Raw genomic sequence first — 21,912 nt, 5'->3', positions numbered from 1 at the left:
ACTTCTCCATTTTTGATATTGGTAATTTGAGTTTTTTTTTATTCTAAACCAAACTGAATAAGGACTTGCCTAGTTTTTAAGAAAAATATATAAAAGTTCTTGGTTTTATTATTAATTCAATTTTATTGTTTTATTAATATTTATCAATTAATATTTTGTTAATATTTCCTCATTTTGATACTTCATTGAGGGCTTTTAATTTGTTGGTTATTTAGTTTCTTTTCCCTGAATGTCCAATTTGTTGATCAGCTCTTTCTCACTTCTCACTTCTATTGATAAATACATTTCCTCATAAGTACTGCTTTGGCTGCATCTCACAAGTTTTGGTATGTTGCCTCACTGTTGTCATTATTTTTAATGAAATTATTGTTTCTATGACTTGTTCTTTGACACATCTGTTTGTGAGAATTAAGTTAATCTCCACTTAACGTTTAATAAACTCTTTAAAGTCTCCTTATTTTAACTCTTTGTGTATCTTTCTGTTTCAACTGTGTTTCTTGAACTGACTTTTCAAAAAATCAACTGTTATTCCCTTCTGTTTTACTGGCAAGTTCATCCCTCAACCTGGTTTAGCCCCTCTTCCCAGATAGTTTACCAGGATGTGGCTACTGCACATGCTATAGCTTCTTGGAACCACAAGTGAGAGTTGGATGAAAGGTAGCTAAATATAGGAAAATAATACAGAGGGAAATATATAACTAGCAGTTATGTGAATATTATAGGTAGATGAGAACAGTTTCTTCCAATAGTCACAAAGGTGGCTAAAATAGATGCTGTGGAGAGCCTGGAGCTTGGTTAGATATTGAAGATGCTTGTCTTTCCACTGGACTTTGATGAGTCTGGAAGAGAGAGTGAGGCCAACAACTTTATGCAACTCTGCCTTGATTAAATCCAATTTATACATAAATGATCACCTGTTATGTCATTGGTCCTCTTTGAAAATGAAAGACAACAATTTCTGTATCCATTTCTGTTTATATGTGTGCTCTTTCCTTATTTAACTTTTCAGATGAGAAAATGATTCAAGTGGAGTCGTCTCCCCCTGCTACTGTGCCCTACATGTTGTAGAAACTCCTTTTTTGTGTATCCCATTTATATGAAATAATTTTCCCCATTCTTCTTCTCCTTCACCTAATTTCTCAATGCATTTATCTTCCTTATCCCTTCTGAGGGTACCTTCTTCTGAGATCATCCAAACACAACAGAGTCACACTCATGCCCTGTGTCTAATTAACCCTCTCCCCCAACACTTCATAATCCCTGGCTGAAGGGTTACATGTATCATCTCCCCATATAAAAATGAAAAAATTTAACCTTGTTTAGTCTGTGATTTCTCATTCATGTTTATCTTTTTAGGTTTCTCTTGAGTGCTATGTGTTTATGTCAGATTTTCTATTCAGGTATGATGTTTTTATCAGGAAAGCTTAAAAGCTTAGAAGTCTTCTCTCTCATTAAAGATCCATTTTTTTTCTTCCATAGGATTATACTCAGATAGTTAAACTTTGTAGTGAGCCTAGATCCTTTGCCTTTTGTAATATATTCTAAGCTCCCTCTTCTTCAACGTAGTAGCTGCTAAGTCTTGTGAGATCCTGACTATGACTTCTTGCTACTTAAATTTTTTCTTTCAGGATACCTATGGTAATTTTTCCTTGAACTCTGGATTTTGGCTATAATATTCCTGGAAGTTTTCATTTTAAGGCTTCTTTCAGGAGGTAATTGATGGGTTTCTTTTTCAGTTTTTAATTTAATCCCTGGTTCTAAGATATATAAAAAGTTTTCTTTCATGGTTTCCATTTTTTTTAAACCTTACCTTCTGTCTTAGAATCAATACTGGGTATTTGTTCCAAAGCAGACAAGTGGTAAGGGCTAGGCATTTGGGGGTTAAGTGACAGACACAACTGGGAAGTGTCTGAGGTCACATTTGAACCCAGGACCTCCTGTCTCTGGGTCTGACTCTCAGTCTACTGAGCCACCCAGCTGTCCTCTCATGGTTTCTTAAAATATATCTAGACTCTTTTTTGTTAATTATCTATCTGTTATATTATCTATCCTTGATCTGTTTTCCAGGTCTAATATTTTTCCTGAGACATTTCATATTGTAATAAATAAAAATTAATCCTGGAGACTATACTAAAATTGTAAGCATTTATTAGTAAAGAGAATTAAATAAAGAATCAGCCTAACTACACAGTGTCTCAGCTGAATACATCTGCTTTATCAGGTCCCAGATTCCCCACAGCACTTGTCCATTTCAGAAGCAGCTGGCCAGGGAGCCCAGCCAACCACATAGTTTGGCCAGACAAATTAAGGCCAACCAAGGAGCAGGCTTGAGTTCAGGAAAGGATCAGAGCCAAAGAGTTATTGGATTCTCAGCCTGGAGTCATCCCTGCTGGGCCAGCCCCCTGATTTTGCACCACTTGCCAAAGATGGTTTACATAGATAAGCACCAGGATGGCTCACCATTGAGTGAGATTCTTTCACAAGCTAAAAAATGGCAGAGCGACCTTTTACACTTGTCCCTGATCTAATATCTTGTCCATTATGTTACACCTATTTCACTTTCAATTGGATATCTGAATCACATGTTCTGATGTCCAGGCACATAATCATTCCAGGTCAGAGGTTATGCGGGGGGGGGGGGGTTCTGCCCACCCATTCCAGAAGTCAGAAACTGCATTGTGATACATGCCAACTATGATTTATATTTTTATGTTAATTTCAAAACAATATTATCTTCAACTTTTAAAATCTTTTGATGGATTTATTATTTTTGCTGTCTTATGAAATTATTAGCTTCCATTTAGTCAAAGCTAATTTTCATGGAGTTATTTTCTTCAATAAATAGTTGTACCTCTTTTTTCAAGCTGTTATTCTTCTCATATCTTTCTCCCATAGCTATTGCCTCTTTTTCTACTATTCTCCTTTGGTTTTGAAATAATTTTTAGCACTTTAATTCTTGTATTAACTCTTCTAGAAATTCTTGTTGGAGTTGTGTCCAACCTGCATTTATTTTTAAGGCTTTGCTTGTAGACGTTTTTGAGTCATTTTCTTTTTCTGTGTTTGTGTCCTGAGCTTCTCTGTCATAATAGTTCTTTATGACTGGGTTCTTTTTTGACATTATTATTCTTAACTTTGGATTTTGTGTTAGTGCTAAGCTCTTGCACTTCTGGTGGGGACATGTAGAATATCTGTCCTGAGTTTCTGATTTTTTACATCTTTCTGCTGGTTCAACAGTTCTGGTTGAGGACTTGCAAACTTTCCGTGCTCCTAAAATGGTATAGTCCAGGGGGAGGACTGTTCATTGATTTCCATGTCTGAGCTCTGAAACTTCTTGACTTACATTTGGTTCTATTAGTTTGTTTTTGGTTGAGAGTTTGGACTCAGCCACTATTTGCCCACTGGAGCCTCTCCAAAGTTCACAGCAACTATACTACTGGTTACTCTTTGATCTGGGATTCTGTACTCTGCTTCTGGGATCTAAACCAATCCACATGGTTATTAACATGTGCTTCCAGAAATTTATTCTTCATTTAGTACACATTTAGTACACATAGTACAACTATGGCTAATGCTTACAATTTGTTCTTCTCTGCCTTGGATCTGTGACTCAGCATGGGTAGTGGGTGAAAGAGCTATTAGATGGTACCTGTTCCTGTACCTCAGGACCTCTTTCTCATGCTCTATTCTCAATTCTTTTTCAAGGTGATAGAATGCTCTATACTGCTGCTATCTTAGCCATGTAAGCTCCTAATCAGAAATCCTCCCTAGTATCCACAAATCTCTCTGTTTATCTCTCTAAGCTTTCTTGATCTAGAAAAATGACTTACTATGCCTTCTTCAGTTTTTCCAGTTAAAGCAAAATTTAATCTGGTGCATTCTCTAGATTAGTGATGGCAAACCTTTTGGAGAAGGAATGCTGGGTCCTGCCCTCATCCCATCCCCCAGACCTAGTACCATGTCTGCCTCCCCCCAGAGACTATGTGCTGTCCCCCTCCCCCGAACTGACTGCCAGGTACACCCTGCCCCCACTTTTACGCCACACAGGGGAGGGAGAAAGCGCTCCTGAGCACTCTGCTCCTCCTCCAGCTCTGCTTCCTGTGAGCTGCCCAAACCCCCCCTCCCCCCCCCCCGGTGTGCTCCCATTGGGCTGCTGGGCAGAGGAGCATGAGGATGTGAAAAAATGTCATCAGGCACAGTAGAGAGGGGGAAGGGGCAGCTCCACCCAAGTCCCTTTGCCTTGCTAGTAACAAACTTTGGGGAGGGAGGGGGGCAGCCACATGCCCACCCAGAGCGCCCTGCATGCCATCTTTGGCACCCCTTCCATAGGTTTGCCATCACTGTTCTAGATCTTTGTCAAGAAAGTAAAGGGAAAAGGGGGGAAGTTAGGCTCAAATGCTTTTTCTCACTCTGCTGTCTTGACCCTTCACATTTCTTCTAAGTCACCTTCTTCCAATGATATAAATATAAGTTGCCTTTGGTCCTATTCCACAATGCTATGAAAAATACCTGCATTAAAAAGATTGGATTCTAGTGGTATTCTACCAAATAGACAGAAAGCCATATAATAGCAATTTCTTAATTAATTTTACTTTGTTTTTTAGAGATAACACCCAAGTTCATCCTATTCTAACTTTTCCACACACATACTAAGACTGTCTCACCTTGATTTCAGTTCCCCCTCACAGATAGGTTCAATTACTATTCTGACTTAAATGACTAAATATAAAGTTAAATGAACATGTCTTAAGAGAAGTTGACTCTTAGTCACTTGACCCCCATTGCCTACCCTTACCACTCTTCTGCCTTGGAGCCAATACGCAGTATTGACTCCAAGATGGAAGGTAAGGTTAAAAAAAAAGAGAGAGAAGTTGACTCTTAATAATCAGTTTACCTTATTATTTCAACATTCATCATTTTGTCATATGAATAAAAAAGTATGTTCTTACTTTTTCATATAGCAAATGAGGTACATTTTGCTGTTGTCTATTTTGAAAACATTCATAAAGTTGAAGCAGTCTAGAGCATAATACTTGTTCTTGATTGAAGAGAGGATGATGGCTGAACTGTAACACTGAGATGTTGAGATCTAGTTGATACATTTCCCTCTGGCCTTCTATTTTGCTTCTGGAACAGCTCTCTATATCTGATTTTATTGCCTTTCGAAAGAAAAATATTTACCATGCATTTATTTGATTCTTTTATTAAAACAGATTTTCAATAATTTTATGAAGTAGCATTTTTTTAAATTTAATTTTATTTTTTTAAACCCTTACCTTCCATCTTGGAGTCAATACCGTGTATTGGCTCCAAGAGAAGAGTGGTAAGGGTAGGCAATGGGGGTCAAGTGACTTGCCCAGGGTCACACAGCTAGGAAGTGTCTGAGGCCAGATTTGAACCTAGGACCTCCCGTCTCTAGGCCTGGTTCCAGCTGCCCCCAAGAAGTAGCATTTTTTAATAGGGCTCATTAGAACAGTTGGTTAAAATAAGATCTCTTTTTCAACAACTAGTATCTTCCTGATCACTAATTACTTCCTAATCTCCCATAATCTTGCTTTCAAAGTATAAATGTGGAGGCATGTAAATTGGAACCTTAAAAACATTTTCTCAAAGAAACATTAAAAAATCATCCTGATTCCCTAACACCGATGCCAATATTACATAGTTCATCTACATTTTGAAATGGTAAGGCTTTTTGGAACAGCCCAGGATCCTAACACTTGTTTGTATTAGATAAGTATTACTCTTTCTAAAATGGAAAGATTATTCCTATCAGCTGTTTCATTAGTCGTTCCTATGACCTGGTTCAAGTCTTCATAAGGCAGCATGGGACAATGCACTTTTGGAAAAATGTCCTATTGTTAAGTACTTGGAGTTTCCCACTCTTCTCCATTTTCCTGCATCAGTGATTGGATAAGGAATATAATCTGGCAAGTAATTTCTTGTATATTGTGATGATGTTTATAAATCTTCAAACCTATGTTTTACTTCTCTACTAAAGTTCTACACCAATGCATGGTGTTGAAGTGATTGCAGTTTTTTGACAGCTATGCCAAATGAGTGCAAGCTCTGGAAGAATAAATGAAGCCAGAAAAACTTCAAATATGAGCTCACTGGCAGATTGTATGCATGTTGACTAAAGACTAAAATTAAAAGAAACTCTAGCATCAGTAGAGGGAATATTCCCATTGATGAAATTAAAGATCTTTAAAATATAAAAGTATTTTGCCACCTATTTTTGTCGATGTTCTCCCTGTCCCCAAATGGCCCCCTATATTATTATCTTCAATGATGATTTAAAAGAGTTCACAGTTAACTCTAGAGAATAATTAGATACCAGAAGAATTCTAACTAGAACTACATTTCCATTGATTACCTTCTTATAAATCGTTTTTAATCCTGAATTTAAGGTTTCAATAGTAATGAGCTTTCTGAAATTCCATGACTGCTTAATTGGAGAGGGTAATGAAATTATTTCCCCACTTTCTTCAAACCAGCACTTTCCCTATTAAAAATATTTCAGAGAAAACAATGAAAAAAGTTGTACTAAAATAACTTTATGTAACAGTACTAAAAAGTTGTAATTTAATTCTTAAACACTATATATCCACTGTTTTAGTTATTTTAATTAATTGGTATACTTACCTCTTCCAGAATAAGTAAGCGATTTTCCATTTTGTTACAGGTTCTTTTATATGTTTCTGGCTTTTTTTTAATATAAAATCCTTCATCTTCTAAGATACGTGGCATCATGTTTTTTGGCAACTTATCTCGGTTGATCACTTAAAAATAATGTAGTTTATTACATATTGTTGTTATACATGATATATAAAGTACAAATCCTGATAAAATGGTAGCGGGAAAATGATCCATTGGGTACCCTACTGTTGAATTCTAGCAAAAAAGTATTTTAAACCAAAACAACTCAGAAAGTATTGTGGGAGGCCAATAAGAGAAACATTGTCTCAAATAGATATTTTATCTCAACCCCATGAAAAGATCAATGCAGCCTGGCAAGGCCATGTGTTGAACTCTCTGCTCTAAATCAGAGCCAGAGTGGATGGGTTATCTAAGATAAAAATCTTGACTCCTCTTTTGACTCCTTTTCTGATCCACACCTTTTCTTATTGGAAAAACATTATAGTCTTATTGGAAAACTTTAAGTTCTTAGCAAACCAACAGTCAAGAGGTTAACAATTTCTCTCTTGGTTAAAATGCAGCTACTTGGGCTCAAAACAATATTTCTAGACAGCTAAGGTCAAAACCTTAATCTAGCAGGGGCTTTCCACCTGAAAAAAGTATTCCCAGAGTTAGCTTACTGATAATAAGGTGGCTAGAATTCAGCCTTGGACTTTGTTCTATTCTAGACTATATCTACTCTGAAGTCGCTGACCTCTTTTGACATGACATAATTTGTATTTTCTGTGCAACTGCGAAGTTTCTTTGTGCCTTTGTGTGAAATGAGGTTTGAATTCTGTATATATTAAACTTGTGACTCAATGGCACTTCGAAGCAGCAGCATGAGCTGACAGAAATCCAGTCTCCTGCTTCTTTTTTTATCATCTAAGCTATCCTTATCAGATTTCCTGGAAATGTTGGATAGATTTCAAAAAAGTATGAAGAATAAAGAAAAAAAAAAGTACATCTGTTCAGGTTGTCTCTCACAGTGGATGAGAAGTAGAGAATTCTAAATGGTGTAAGGGAAGCAGACAATGTTTTAGCTCTTTCTGAATCAGGGATTTTGTTTGCAGAGGGATGCCAACTTAAATATTTTAGTCAAAAATCTTGAGACAAGCAACAAAAAATATTTATAGAGGCAAATTTTAAAAGTTAAAGTACCTTTATATGGGATGAAAGTACTTTATTTGGCTGTGATTAATTTATTTGGTTATGGTGGTTAAGCATATGCACTTAGTATTTAAATTGTATTTTATAGCCATTATTTTGCATAATTCCAGTGGGATTTGCAAGAACTGCACTGAATTTTCATTCTCATCATAAAAACTATAAATCATTGAAGGGCAGTATGGAATAGTATAATAAGAATGGGTCTCAGAATCAAGAAAACTTGAATTCGGTTATGACTAAAGTTCTTTACTAAAGCATGGTGTGGAGGTGATTATGATTTCTTGACAGCTATGCCAAGTGAAATGTCTTTTAAAAAGTCTCTTCACCTTTCTCTTACTGAATTCCACCCTATCGATTAAAGCTCAGTGCAAATGAAGACAGGGATCAATGAACGGCTATTGAAGAGGGAAATTTTTAGGATTAACATGAGGAAAATCTTTCTAAGACTTGAATTATCCAAAAGTAGAATTGAACAAGTTGAGAGGTAATGGACTCCTTCTCACTTGAGGTCTTTGGGCAAAGGCCTCACTTTTTGGTGAAGAAGCCAGCTTAACTATTTCCATTTTAAAATATACTCTTGAGACCCTACATAAATCTCTTCACCTCTAAGTACCTGGACACTCTCTAAAACAATAAATTAAAGTATAGGTATCAATCTTCATTGATAGAGAAAGTTTCCTTACTGAGAATTCCCTATTCTGGATCTCATATTTTCTGGTGCCTTTAGACTCTTACAAATTACTGAGGTCCCTCCCCAAGAACTTTATGCTTTCTTGGGTGATATCTATTGATATTTACTATACTTATCATACCAAGTAAAATATATTTATATTATTATTAAAATAGTTTTGACTTTGTGAAAACTGCTGCCTTTTACCAAGAAAGCCATAGGTCTGGTCCAAAACCCAAACCAAACAATAAATCAGCTTTCATCATTAGCCAATAAGATTGCAGGCCTGGAAAAAAAGAAAATGAACAAAGTATTCTTAATAATGATTAAAAATAGTAAATTTAGGCATGGAAACAGAAGACTTTGCCTGTCTTCGTGACCACTGAATCATTAATTCCATTTTTGTTTCACTTTCAAGATACTTGGTTGTTCATATATGTACATAATCATAGTTTGGAGTCAGTAACTGATTTGTAATATGACTTTCTATGACGTCAAGCCCATCTATATCAATTATGAATACAAACATACATTTCAAAGCTAAATACAATTTAATTTTCCTTTGGGATTATTTGTGCTACTGTTTTCTTCTACCAAATGAATTATGTGAACCAGTTATATATTCACATTAGCAATGCTTTTGGAGAGTTTAAGGAATTTAAGTCTGCCTTAAATCACTCAATAACCTCACTATTATTCTATACCTTTCCTCCTTTTTGTGATCATCTACAATAGGTTACCCTACTTCCTTTCCTCTCATTGCTTTTTGTAGTCTGGCTTCCAGCCTCAACATTTAGCTAAAACTACTCTCTCCAAAGTTACTAATGACTCTTGAGTGACAAATCATATGGCCTTTTCTCAATCTTCATCCTTGTTGATCTCTCTGCAGCCTTTTTCATTGTTGATCACACTCTTCTTGCTACTCTCTTCTCTCTAGGTTTTTGTGATGCTACTCTCTCATTGTTTTCCTACCTGTCTGACCACTCTTACTCTGTCTTCCTTCTACATCATGCTAACAGTGAGAGTCCCTCTTCTCTTTTCCCTCTATATTATTTCACTGCTGATCTCATCAGTTCCCATGATTTCAATGGCCACCTCTCAGATCTATTTATCTAGCACTAACCTCTCTCCTAACTTCCAGTCTTTCATTTCCTAGTGCTTATTGAATATCTAAAACTGGATATCCCATAGACATCCTAAACTCAGTATGTCCAAAACCGAATTCATTATTTTTCCCCTCCAAACCTTCCTCTATTTCTAACTTCTTTATTTTTCATCACCATTCCCCATCACTCAAGCTTGCAAATTAGGTGTCTCTTCAACTCTCCCCTTTCACCCAACCCCCATATCCAACCTATTGCCACATCCTGTCAGTTTTTACCTTCATAATAACTCTTGCATATGCTTCCTTCTTTTCTCTGGCATTGCTACCACTCTAATGGTTGTAGTTCATCTCACTGCTGGATTACCACAATAGTATGCTGATTTGTCTCTCCTTCACTCAGCTGTCATACTGATCTTCCTACAATGCCAAACTGACTATATATATATATATATATATATATATATATATATATATATATATATCACACAAACACCATCCTCTCCATTCAGTGAACTGTAGTAGCTCCCTACTTCCTCCAGGATGAAATATAAAATTTTCTATTTGGCCTTTGATGACACTTTATAACTGATTTCCTTCCTATCTTCTCACACCTTACTCTCCTCTCTGTGCTCTGCAGTGCAGTGCCATTGGCCTCCTTGCCTCCCTTAGGGCACTGGCTCCCAACTCTGAGCTCCTACATGAAACCTCTCCTAGTCCTCCTTAATGTTAGTGTCTTCTAGGATTATCTACATATATCCATCTATATCTCTATCTATCTATCTATCTATCTATCTATCTATCTATCTATCTATCCATATCCTGTTTGGACATAGCTATTTGCATGTTATCTTCCCCGACAGACTGAGCTTTAGGCTGGTTTAGTTGTCTGTTTGTTTGCCTTCCTTTGTCCAGGGCTCACCATAGTGCCTGGCACTTAGCAAGTGTTCAATAAATGCTACTTGACTGATTGAATTATTTTTTCACTACTGTGTAATGGTGCAGTGAGCATCACAAAATGCCTTTAAAACAATCAAAACTATTTCTTCATCATGTAGGAAGAACAAGGCTGGCTCTAAGCCAATGCACTAATGCAGTGGTAGGTCTCTTCAGAAAATAATTTATGTTACAAAACATCATATACAAATACAAAATCATATTCATAATATAGAGGTGTGGTTTGTTTCCAAAAATTATACTATGAGAATTTCACAAAAATTCTTTAAAAATGTTTACATATTTCATTTTCACTATAGTTTTAAATCATGGAACCTAGATACAGCATACAAAGCAATCTTGATTTATTAATCACATTAATATTTTAATTGAAAAACAAAATACCTGGAGAACTGCTTGGCACAAAAATGTATTCCTGCTCTTTCTCAAAACGTACTTGATCATCTTCATATTCAGGAGACTTTAATTCAAGCAAATCTGGAAAAATGACTTCTTCCATGATTTTTTCATCATCCATATTTGTAAGGTTTTGTAAGTTGTTTAATGCAGCATGTTTTTCATAACTATCATTTATTAATTTCTGTTCAATGTCAAGAAGAAAATCAGTTCTATGTGCTTTTACCAAATGAAGAATAGCCATGAAAAGTAGGGTTCTCTGTTACTTACCAGTCTCAAACTCCTTTGCCTGGCATTCAAGACCCTCCATGATATGGTAATATTCTACTCTCCCATTCTTATTTCATATTATTTCATGCTATAAACTCTATACTCCAACTCTTCTCTCTTCTCTGATTATCCTTCAAATGTGCCAAGCTCTTATAATTCTGTGCCTTTGCTCATTCCCTCCCCTAAGTCTATTCCCCTTTCACCTGCTGAATTCAAACCTATCTATTAAAGCTCAATGCAAATGAGATTTGAGATCAATGGATACTACTAAATTGTTGAAAAGGATAAATTTTAGAGTTATCATGAGGAAAATCTTTCTAATAATTTGAGCTATCCAAAAGCAGAATTGAACAAGTCAGGAGGTAATAGGCTCCCCACACTTAAAGTCTTTGAGTAAAATCCAGATGACTACTTTTTGGTATAGAAGCCAGCTCAACTATTGTTTTTTAATTGTCCTTTTTCCCTTTGCTTGAAGCAAGGTAGTATTTAACTTAAAGCTCATTCTTACCTTTTTTCTAAAAATTATACACCCTCACAAACAGGAAAATGTGTTCAGATGGTAAACCAACCTAATCTAAGTGATTCTTAATCTTTAAATTTATTATAATGTCTCAATAATTGTGCTTTATGATTGGATATTTCAATTTGAAATTGTGAAAAAGCCTTGATCTAACAGTTATCCCAACTTCTAATATATATAATATATAATAAAATATTTTTATATTTGTGTGTACATATGTGTACATATATGCCTGTATGTATATGGTTATATGTATAAACATATATGATTATATGTAATATGCCTACACATATACATAATATCATCTATGGATATAGATGTCCCTTCTATCTTCTAAGAGGTTGAGAGTTTTTCCCTAAAGAAATATTTTTTGGTTTTGCTTTGTTTTTAGCAAATCTTGCCCAAAGAAAGTTGTTTTATTCTACAACAACATATATATACATATATATATATATATATGTGTATATATAGTAGAGGAGATTCTTGTTCAAGTCTGAGTTAGATTTCTTTAGATTCTTCCAATGTCAAGATTCTATAAAGGTGGGTCTTAAGGAACAGAGAATTCTAGACTATAGTTCCTTCTGTTACTCCAATCTTCTAAGTTTTATTGTGTCTAAACTACTAAAGGGAATCATCAAAGGATCATAGATTTAGAGCTGGAAAAAGACAAAGGGTCCAACTTTATCATTTTATAGATGAGGAAACTGATGACCAGAGAAAATTAACCTAAGTAGTAAATGGCAGAGAAAATTAACCTAAGTAGTAAATGGCAGAGATTAGATTTGAATCCAGGCTGACACTAAATCTTTCCAGCTTTCTACTACATCACTGATGAGTTCGTGTGAGATATATCTTCTAGGAATTTAATTTATAAACATAAATTTCTGGATTAGCTGCTGTTCTCATCATAATATGGGCACACAAGACCTTAACTTTGATTTGTGCTTTTTCTTTTAAAGATTGTTTTGTACTTCTTTTTTTTCCCCAGAAAGATTATTGTGAATTATATCCTATTTGGATGTTTAAATTAAAAGCAATTTAAAAAATAACCTAGAGGTTCTCTAAAGCTTTATTTCTCATTACTAATTTAAATTTATTTAAATTTCCTGTCTGCATCACACATTTTAAACAACTTTTGTTTAAGGTTATCTCTAAAATTCTTCTAGTAATATTCTTCAAATAAATATGGTACTGAAGTACACTTTAGGTGCCTTGTTGCTATTTTCAGTGTCCTTTTATGGAAAAGTTTTGCTCACAATCTATGTTGTTTCCATCAATAATCTAACTTCTTTAAAATAAATTAAAAGAGAAGAAATGAGAACAGAATGTTTTCTCCTAGACAAGATATAGGACTTGTCTTAAATGAGTTGTTGCCATTCTTCAATGCACAAACCAACTGGCAAAAACTGAGTAACCGACAAAGGAGAAAAAAAATATTTTTCTTTGCTCCACTCTCAGAAAGGTGCCTTCCTAATAGCTTCCAAGAGACAAAGAAAAGAACAAAACTTAATAATAAAAATTGGCTCTCTTCCATCATATATCTAAATTTATCCTGAAATATTAAAGTAAAATTTCTTAGAAATATAAGATACTTAACCTGGTCCTGGTCTATAGTTTGGTTTAAAGTTTGGAAATCTGAGCATTCTTCACCACTTGTAATAAAAAATGTAAGACCTTCATCTGAAAAGACTTCTTTCTGTGGATTAAAATAAAATAACCTGAATGCAATATTAAGGCAAATTCATTCAACAATATTTATTCAATAACTCTTTAAGTGCCTCATATGTGCAGAGTCCTGGGTTGGGAAATATATAAATTTGAGATAAGATATGGTCCCTATTATCATGAAATTTACAATCCAGTCAGATGACCAGATACCTTTTGCAGAAAACAAAGCCCTTATAAAGCAGGTTCAAAGTAATCTTAAAAGAGAAGTTACTAACAACCAACAGAAACCAGGAAAAGGAGGACTCATGCATAAAAAGGAAACTAAGTTGAGTCTTGAAGAAAACCAAGTATTCCAAGAGATGAAGATAAAGAAGAAAAATATTCTAGGGCCTGGGGACAGCCAGCAGAGGTGGAGATGGGAAAATTGTGTACATGAAACAACAAAAAAAACAGTATGGCTTGAATGTAGAGTGTATGGTAGGAAATAATGTGTAAGAAGGCTGGAAAGGGAGTTTAAAAAGACAGAGGAATTAATATTTGATATTAGACTCAATGGAGGACCATTATAATTTATTGAATAGAGAGGGGCCCTAGTTGGACTACACTTTGGGAACTGATAATATGGATTGGAGTGGGGAGAGATGAAGCTGGAAGAATTATTAGGAGACTATTGGAATAGTCCAGATGAGAAGTAATGAAGGAATAAACTAGGAAGGTAATAATAATAGTAATAATAGCTAACATTTATATAGCACTTACTATGTGCTAGACATCGTGGTAAGCACTTTATAATTATTATTTCATTTGAACCTTACAACCTTGGAAGGTGGGTAATGCGATTATCTCCATTTTTACAGTTAAAGAAATTGGCCCAGGGTCAAACAGGTAGTGGTAGTCTGAGGTCACATTTGAGTTCTGGTCTTACTGACACCAGGTATGGTGCTCCATCCATTGTGCTTTCTACCTGATAGTTGTGTAAATGGAAAAGGAGGGCATATCTAAGAACTGTTGGTAAAAATAAGATTTGGCAACTGCTTGAATATGTAGGATGAATAAGAATAAAAAGTGAGGATGACACCAAGGCTGCAAACCTTGATAACTAGACACTCTCCTCTTTAGGTTTTTATGACATTGCTCTCTCCTGGTTGTCCTTCTACCTGTCTGACCTCAGAAGAACTGCCTCCTTTGCTGGATCTTCATTTAGGTCAGTGATTCCCAAAGTGGGTGCTACTGCCCCCTGGTGGGTGCTGCAGCAATCCAGGGAAGCGGTGATGGCTACAGGTACATTTATCTTTCCTATTAATTGCTATTAACATTTTTTAAAAATTAATTTTCAGGGGGCTAAGTAATATTTTTTTTGGAAAGGGGACGGTAGGCCAAAAAAGTTTGGGAACCAATGATTTAGGTTAACTATGGATGTCCTTCAAGGCTCTGTCCTGGACCCTCTTCTCTTTTTTTCTTTCTACTCTATCATAATCTGTCACCTGGTGATCTTTTTATTTCCTATGAGTTCAATTATCATCTCTATGAAGTTGATTACTAAGTCTATATATCCAGCTCTAATCCTCTTCCTGCAAGTCATCAGGCAGAGGAGACAGAATCAGCAGCTTTTAGAATCAGCAGCTTTCAGAACTTTCATTCCACAGGCAAAAAAAAGGCTGGGAAAAGGAGCAAACAGCAAAAGAAATAACTAACCCTAGAAAACTTCTATGGAGAAAAAGAGCAAGGCACAGAATCAAAAGGGGACAATGAGATCCAAGGAATCACATGTAAAACTTCAAAGAAAAATGGGAATTGGTCTCGGGCACTGGAGGAATTTAAAAAGGAATGCAAAAATCAAATAAGACAGGTGGAAGAAAAAAATGGGAAAACAAAATGAAAGTAATGCAAAAAAATAGTTACCCTTGCCTTTATACATAAAAAAGCAAGAAGTAGTAAAGGAGAAAACATGTTTTAAATAAAAGTTTAGTGAGAAAGTCAACTAAACAAAGTCATGCTAAGAGCATTTAAATTGAAAACTGGAAGTCAACAAACATGAAAAAATAAGGAAGCTATATAAAGTTTTTTTTTCAAACTTTTTTTAATGACAGAGAAACTACCACACTCTTAGCATCATTCATAGTCCCAGACATGCATGATATGAGACAGTAGATATGGCACTAAACAAAACAAAGATGGAAAGAATACTGAACTAGACCAAGTATACACATAGTACATCTATGATAGAAGGGAACAGAATTCTGAAGACATTATAGCATTGGTTTTTCAAGGTATCAAGAAGAGAGATGGGAACTCAAGTCTTTGAAAAAATCTTGGACCTCAGTACCCTAAAAACAAGACTGAGGAAATATCAATAATAATAATAGACCCATATGTCAACTTTCTCATCTCTACAAAAGTTATGAGAGTAATTAGCACATATAACAAGAGCATCCTTGATGAAGACTGGTGAAGGGAATAGGCAAATTTCCACATACCTCATTTATAGTCACAAAACTAACTGAAAGGTATAAAGAAAGCACGATGCCACCAGACATGTTGTTTGTTAATTATAAAGATACATTTGATTCATTAGAATAAAACATTACCTTAAAAGTTCCCTTCTGACAAGGAATCATGTGAATATATAATAATCATATGAGATTCTTCGAAAGATTTAATAGTAGCAATAATTTTGTTCCATGATCCTCTAATTATTAACATCAAGTGAGGCATCAAATAGGAAAGGCTATACTTACCATAGTGATGTTAGACATCCAAACAAGAGACTAAATCAAAGAGGGATACCTTAGAGAATTTGAGATAGGTCTTTGGAGAAGTTGAGATTCATCTAAAGAATATGAATGGATTATGATATAACCAGCAAAGAACCCTCCAGACAAATGGCAGAAAGAATACAGAGATTTATAATAAGAAAAAGTAGATCCAATGTATAGCAAATGTGAGGAAAAACTCTTGTTCATTCTTTAGGTCCCACAATTCATTGGATGACCTTCTTACGAAAGATTTAAGGGGAGAATATGGACAAGAGTCACACATGATGGGAAATCATAGCTTGGTTGCAATCTGTAACCTTGGCAGTAGCACCAATATCAATGTAATCATGAATCTCCTAAGTGTAACTCTGAAAACTAGATATTTTAAAATTCTGTTATTCTTTTCATAAAAAAACATTAAAATGATCATATTGCTACTTAGTAATATTTTGGAAAACATCAATTATTTAATCTCAAGAAAATCTAGTTTACTAAGAATTAAAAAATGACAGCTATTTTTCATATTTAATATAGAATGAGTTAACATTTATAAAAAATACTTTACCTTAGTCCTTTGCTGTATCTTAGTATCAACAGCTTCCTTTGTTGAAGACTTTTCAACTTGAACAGTCTGAAACATAACACAAATGATGATACTAATCTGCATAAAATAATCTTAACTGTGTTTATTAACCTTCCCTACCAAAAATATAAAGTGAAAGATTCTTTTTTTTTTTTACATTTTTTAAACCCTTAACTTCTGTGTATTGGCTCCTAGGTGAAGAGTGGTAAGGGTGGGCAATGGGGATCAAGTGACTTGCCCAGGGTCACACAGCTGGGAAGTGTCTGAGGCCGGATTTGAACCTAATAAAATGAAAGATTCTAGAGGTGGTTCAATGGGTAGAGAACCAGGACTGGAGATAGGAGGTCCTGGATTCAAATGTGGTCTCAGACATTTTCCAGCTGTGTGACCCTGGGCAAGTCACTTAATCCCCACTGCCTAGTCCTTACCACTGCCTAGTCCTTACCGCTCTTCTGCCTTGGAATCAATCTTAGAGAGAATATAAGGGCTTTTAAAAAATGAAAGATTCTATCTAGCATTTTAACACAGCTTAATATTTCCCCATAAGACTTGTATCTGTGTCCAAGTCAGTTAAGTTTCCTGGGTTTAACTGTTTTCCCATCATATGGACATTATGAAAGAAGGGGAAATCATATAGTACATGTGAAAACAATTTGATTTCTTCTTGAAATTACTTTGTCTACTTACCCATGTATGTGTAATATCCCACAGTAAAATGTAATTGGGGACTATTTTAGTTTTGTTCCACTTATTTGCACATAGAAGGTAATTAATAAGACTAAACTGAATTGAATGCTGATGCCCTTGCCATGATTGCAAGGTGTGGGAACCCAGACAATTTCTCCTTCCTCTCTTACATCTAGCCGGTTCAATGCTGCAGTCCTAGTTGTGCTGCCTGAATTAGCCAAAACGAAAATTCCTTTCTGCTGTTCTATCTCCTAAAATTTCATCTGTATCTAGCTAGCCCTTCTACTCCCCAAGTCCTTATCCTTCTCTGCCTTCCCATTCTACTGGGCCCTCCTTCTCTATCATTAAATTCCCCTTCATCTTAGATCCCCCTTCCTCTCCCATTATTTTCATCTCCTGGTACCTTCTGAAACCTAATCTTCTCCAGATTAAACTGCAACCTACATCACTTTCTTCTATCCTGGTTATTCCTGCCCTCATTGTATGAGGCCAGTAGTAATCAACCTACTCCTTGCTTTCTACTGTCACTTCTAAACCTTCTTTCTGCCCTCAGCACTCTACAGATTTTCCTCCTTTGACATTCACTCCATCCATCTCTATCACTCTGTTCAAATTCTTTCTCAAGCAATTTAACATCTAGCACATGGTATTCCTGCCCAATCCAATCTGTATATCATCTTTGCTATTCCCAACTTTAGTCATTACCCCATTATCCTTAATTATGCTACCCTCCTCCATTATAATCCTCTATCCATTCATCTATCCCTCTGCCTCACTCCTCCTAAACTTATTCTTGGTCCTTTATGACCTTATCATTACCTCAGTTCTCCCAGTCTATCACCCCTCATACAGGTCTCATTTATTGCCCTAGACCTTTTGGTTAACCAGTATGATAATGCCCTCTTCTACTTTTCCTACTGTTTTTTTGTGCCTTATCAATCTTCTTCCTATTATGGTGTTACTAAATGCTACTATAGAAAGTTACATAACATGCCAAGTGGGTACTTAATGTTGTTCAGCAATACTTTCATTCTCCCCTGAGGGACTCTTTAATTACATTCTCCGAAGTAGCTGGGCCAATCTTCTCAGTCCTCTAGTTTTCCATATTACATTTCCTATGACACATCTCAAATTTCTTCTACAACTTTACTCATCTTCTATTCTGTTCCAATTATTGAGGAATTAGTTCCTTGATGATGGTCATCTCTTATACTTATTCACATCTTCTCTGGGAATTTGATCATTTTTCAGTCATTCTGTCTTTGTCTCTCTCTGTCTCCCTCCCTCTCTCTTTCTCATCTTCAGTTTCTATCTACTAGTTTCTTTCCGCCTGTATAGAACATGTCCATTACTCTTTAAGAAATCTTCAGTTGATCCTGCCATTGCTTACTGATATCCAATATCACTTTTATTTCACAGCCAAACGCCTAGAAAGTTGTTGATACAAGGTTTGGTGCCTCCACTTCCTCACCACACAACTCATTTGTCAAACTCTTGTAATCTGGATTCTACCATCATAATTAAACTGAAACTTCTGTCAAAGGCTATCGATGAGTCTTTGTTGCTAAGTTCAATTACCTTTTCTTAACACTAACATTTTTCTTAACTGTCTAATAGCTACTTCTCAAGATCCTTTGAGGATCCTCAATATCATTTCAATATAACTTTCCCCTGCACCCCTCAGTATAGGTATTCTTTGGGTTCTGGCCTGGGTCCCTTTATCTTCTTGCTACACTATCCCTGAGGGTCCTGTTCCCTTGAGTTTAATTAGCATCTCCACCCAGAGGATGGCCCAAATTATCTATCTAGCAGCAATAAGTCTCTAGAACTCCAATTCTGCATTACTAAATGAGATAATATATATAACACTTTGTTCAAATCTTATAGTCCTAATGAAATATTAGCTATTATTTCCTACTTTCTGTTGGTCATTTCCAGCATTTGGTGGTCCTCTAAGCATTTCAAACTCAGTATGTTCAAAATTGAATTCATTATTTCCCTCACTTAAACCTGTCTCTTCCCTAAACCTACTTTTTTCTGTTGCAGGTACCATTATTTGTCTAGTAATCCAGATTTATAACTTTATAGCCATCCTAACTTTGCCCTCTTCTCTATTATCTTTGCCCACCAATCCATATCCAAGTGCTGTTGACCACCTCCACAAATTTTCTTTCACTTATCTCTGTATCTCCATAGGGACACTATCCTAGTTCATGTCTCAATCACTCCTGGCCTAAACTACTGAAACTGACTACTAATTGATTTCCTGGTTTTCAGTCTCCTCCTCCTCTAATCCATCCTCCATATAGTTGCTAAAATAACCTCCCTAAGGTATTGACCCAGTCTCTGTCCTGCTCAAAAATGTCAAGGGGCTCCCTATTGCTTCTAGGAATTTCCTGAACTCAGTATTGCATTTTGTTTTCATAAAAACTATGTTCCATTTCTGGAACATGGTTTTTATAAATTAATTCCTTTTTCATCTCTACCTAACAAAATTGCTTCTTTCCTTCTAGGCTTATCTCTAGTACCATCTCCTCAAGGAAACTTCCCCTCATCTCTCCAATTGTTGTTGCTCTCTGCTTCCTCAAACTGTCATCCTCCTCACTTATTTATCCACATAGTATATATCTTCCCTCAAAGGAATGTAAGCTCCTTGAGGGCAAGGAGTCTACTTTTTGTCTTTATATCACTAGTGCTAACACAATGCCTTGTATAAATTGGACACTTAAGGGATATTCATTGAATTGAATTTCTATGTTCAAGGAACTATTTTAGTGTTAGGCTATAATAGAGAGGACTGGGGCCTTTTCAAATAATTTACAATATAATAATGAAGAGGATGGGCCCAGGAAGGATCTGAATTTCATTAGTGCCAAGGATCCTGGGATCTTAAAAAAAAAGCTTACTCAGTTTTGTCTCATTTAAGAAGTTAAAATATTAAAGCATATATTACCTTTGCGTTTTTCAGCTTTTCTCTTACTTTGCCTCTCAGGGCTTCAATTATATTTTGTTTTTCTCCTGCTCCCAACTCTACCACAAAATTAATATAGTCAATCAACAGTAGGAAAAATGTTATTAAAAAATCTAACTGCAAATAAAGTTGAGCACAAAAAAGGTTATATAGGCCTGTTCCCTGTCTTATGGGCATTTCAAATCAATATTTGAATATGTTCATTGCTTAGCTCATATTTCCCAACTTCTATGAAGGTCACACAGATAATTATATTTTTAAATTTCAAATTAAATATTTTAAATTAGGTAAGAGCTAAAAGGTCTATTTTTACTGGGCAAGTATGTAGGTAATTTGTGATGAAGATCTTTTTATGAATGATTTTGGACAGAATTTCAAAGGTAATTAGACAACCTAAGACTGCTTGGCAAATTGGTAAAAGATATCCAAGTTAAGACAGAATACAAGTTCTGGTTAAGATGGTATTATGAAAAGGTATAGAAAACTCTAGCTCTCCCACATAAATCCTAGCAAATACTAAAAATGACCCCAGAAAGACCAATGATGCAGAAAACCAAAAGGAAGAATTAGTAAGCTCCTTAGTCCAACCTAGATTGATATCAAAAGGTAACCAGAAGCTGCAAGAAATGGGTAGAGGGCTAACCTAAGGAAGCCAGAGCCAACTCAGAGAAAGCAGCGAAAAGGCCATATTAAAGAAACCAGTATGAACTCCAAAGAGGAGGGGAGCTCATTCAAACTTCCACAAATGGCCTTAAAACCAGCCCTAAAACCCAAAGAGAGTCGTTACAAGCTTAAGCCATTTTCAATAAATAAATACTTGAGGCCAGAACCTAGTCCTGGCCTGTCATACAAAAGCAGGAGACAGAACAACCCCCAAATAGGTCACAGTGTAGGCAAAGAAAGCCCCCAAAAGTGCACTCCTCAGAGACGACAACATATCTCAGAACTCTGACATGAGTTTGGAAAGCTGTGTAAGCAGACTGGGGACAATATGATATCCAGATTCCATTAGGGTTGATTAAGGCCACATCAGAAGATAGAACCAAGTTCCAAATGAGTACTGTGTAATGAAAAGGAGACCGAGACTATCTTAGGCCTGAACCCTCAAAGGTGTACCACCGGACTAAGAAGCCAGGGATTGGGGCAGAAGATGGGACATAATATGAGATACTCTCCCTAAATTAGTGGAAAATATAGAAGCAATGTTATCTATATTATAATGGAGACTGAAGCAAACAAGGCTTACTTGATCCATCCAACATTATCAGAAAAAACTAGTCTGAGCACAAAATCCTGAAAAAAGAAGTGAAGCTAAAAATATGACTAAAAAATAGGGGTGGAGCAAAGATGGCAATATAAAGCCAACATTTTAACTGAGCTCTTCTAATACACCTTCTCTACAACAACTTTAAAAATGAACCAGACCTAGGGACTTCCGGTTAAGATGGCGGCAGAGTAAGGAGCAGCTGCTCAATTTCTCCTAACCG

At 35.7% G+C, this 21,912-nt stretch overlaps 1 protein-coding gene across 1 annotated transcript in view; it reads right to left on the bottom strand.

Annotated features, from left to right (window-relative positions):
• Positions 1–21,687, bottom strand: part of CC2D2B (coiled-coil and C2 domain containing 2B) — a 121,482-nt gene extending 99,795 nt beyond the window's left edge. Inside the window, exons 1-8 of the mRNA XM_044660203.1 lie at positions 21,672–21,687; positions 20,408–20,484; positions 16,745–16,815; positions 13,373–13,478; positions 10,959–11,163; positions 6,643–6,779; positions 6,374–6,502; positions 4,947–5,156 (exon numbers count right to left, since the gene is read on the bottom strand). Coding sequence (XP_044516138.1) covers positions 4,947–5,156; positions 6,374–6,502; positions 6,643–6,779; positions 10,959–11,163; positions 13,373–13,478; positions 16,745–16,815; positions 20,408–20,484; positions 21,672–21,687 — 951 coding nt within the window. The remainder of the gene's footprint in view (positions 1–4,946; positions 5,157–6,373; positions 6,503–6,642; positions 6,780–10,958; positions 11,164–13,372; positions 13,479–16,744; positions 16,816–20,407; positions 20,485–21,671) is intronic.
• Positions 21,688–21,912: the final 225 nt, after the last annotated feature.

This window comes from Gracilinanus agilis, chromosome 2 (genome assembly GCF_016433145.1).
Source record: "Gracilinanus agilis isolate LMUSP501 chromosome 2, AgileGrace, whole genome shotgun sequence".
Lineage (NCBI taxonomy): Eukaryota > Metazoa > Chordata > Mammalia > Didelphimorphia > Didelphidae > Gracilinanus > Gracilinanus agilis.
Note: the sequence above shows the minus strand (reverse complement) of the source record. Positions and strands in the feature narration are given on the sequence as shown.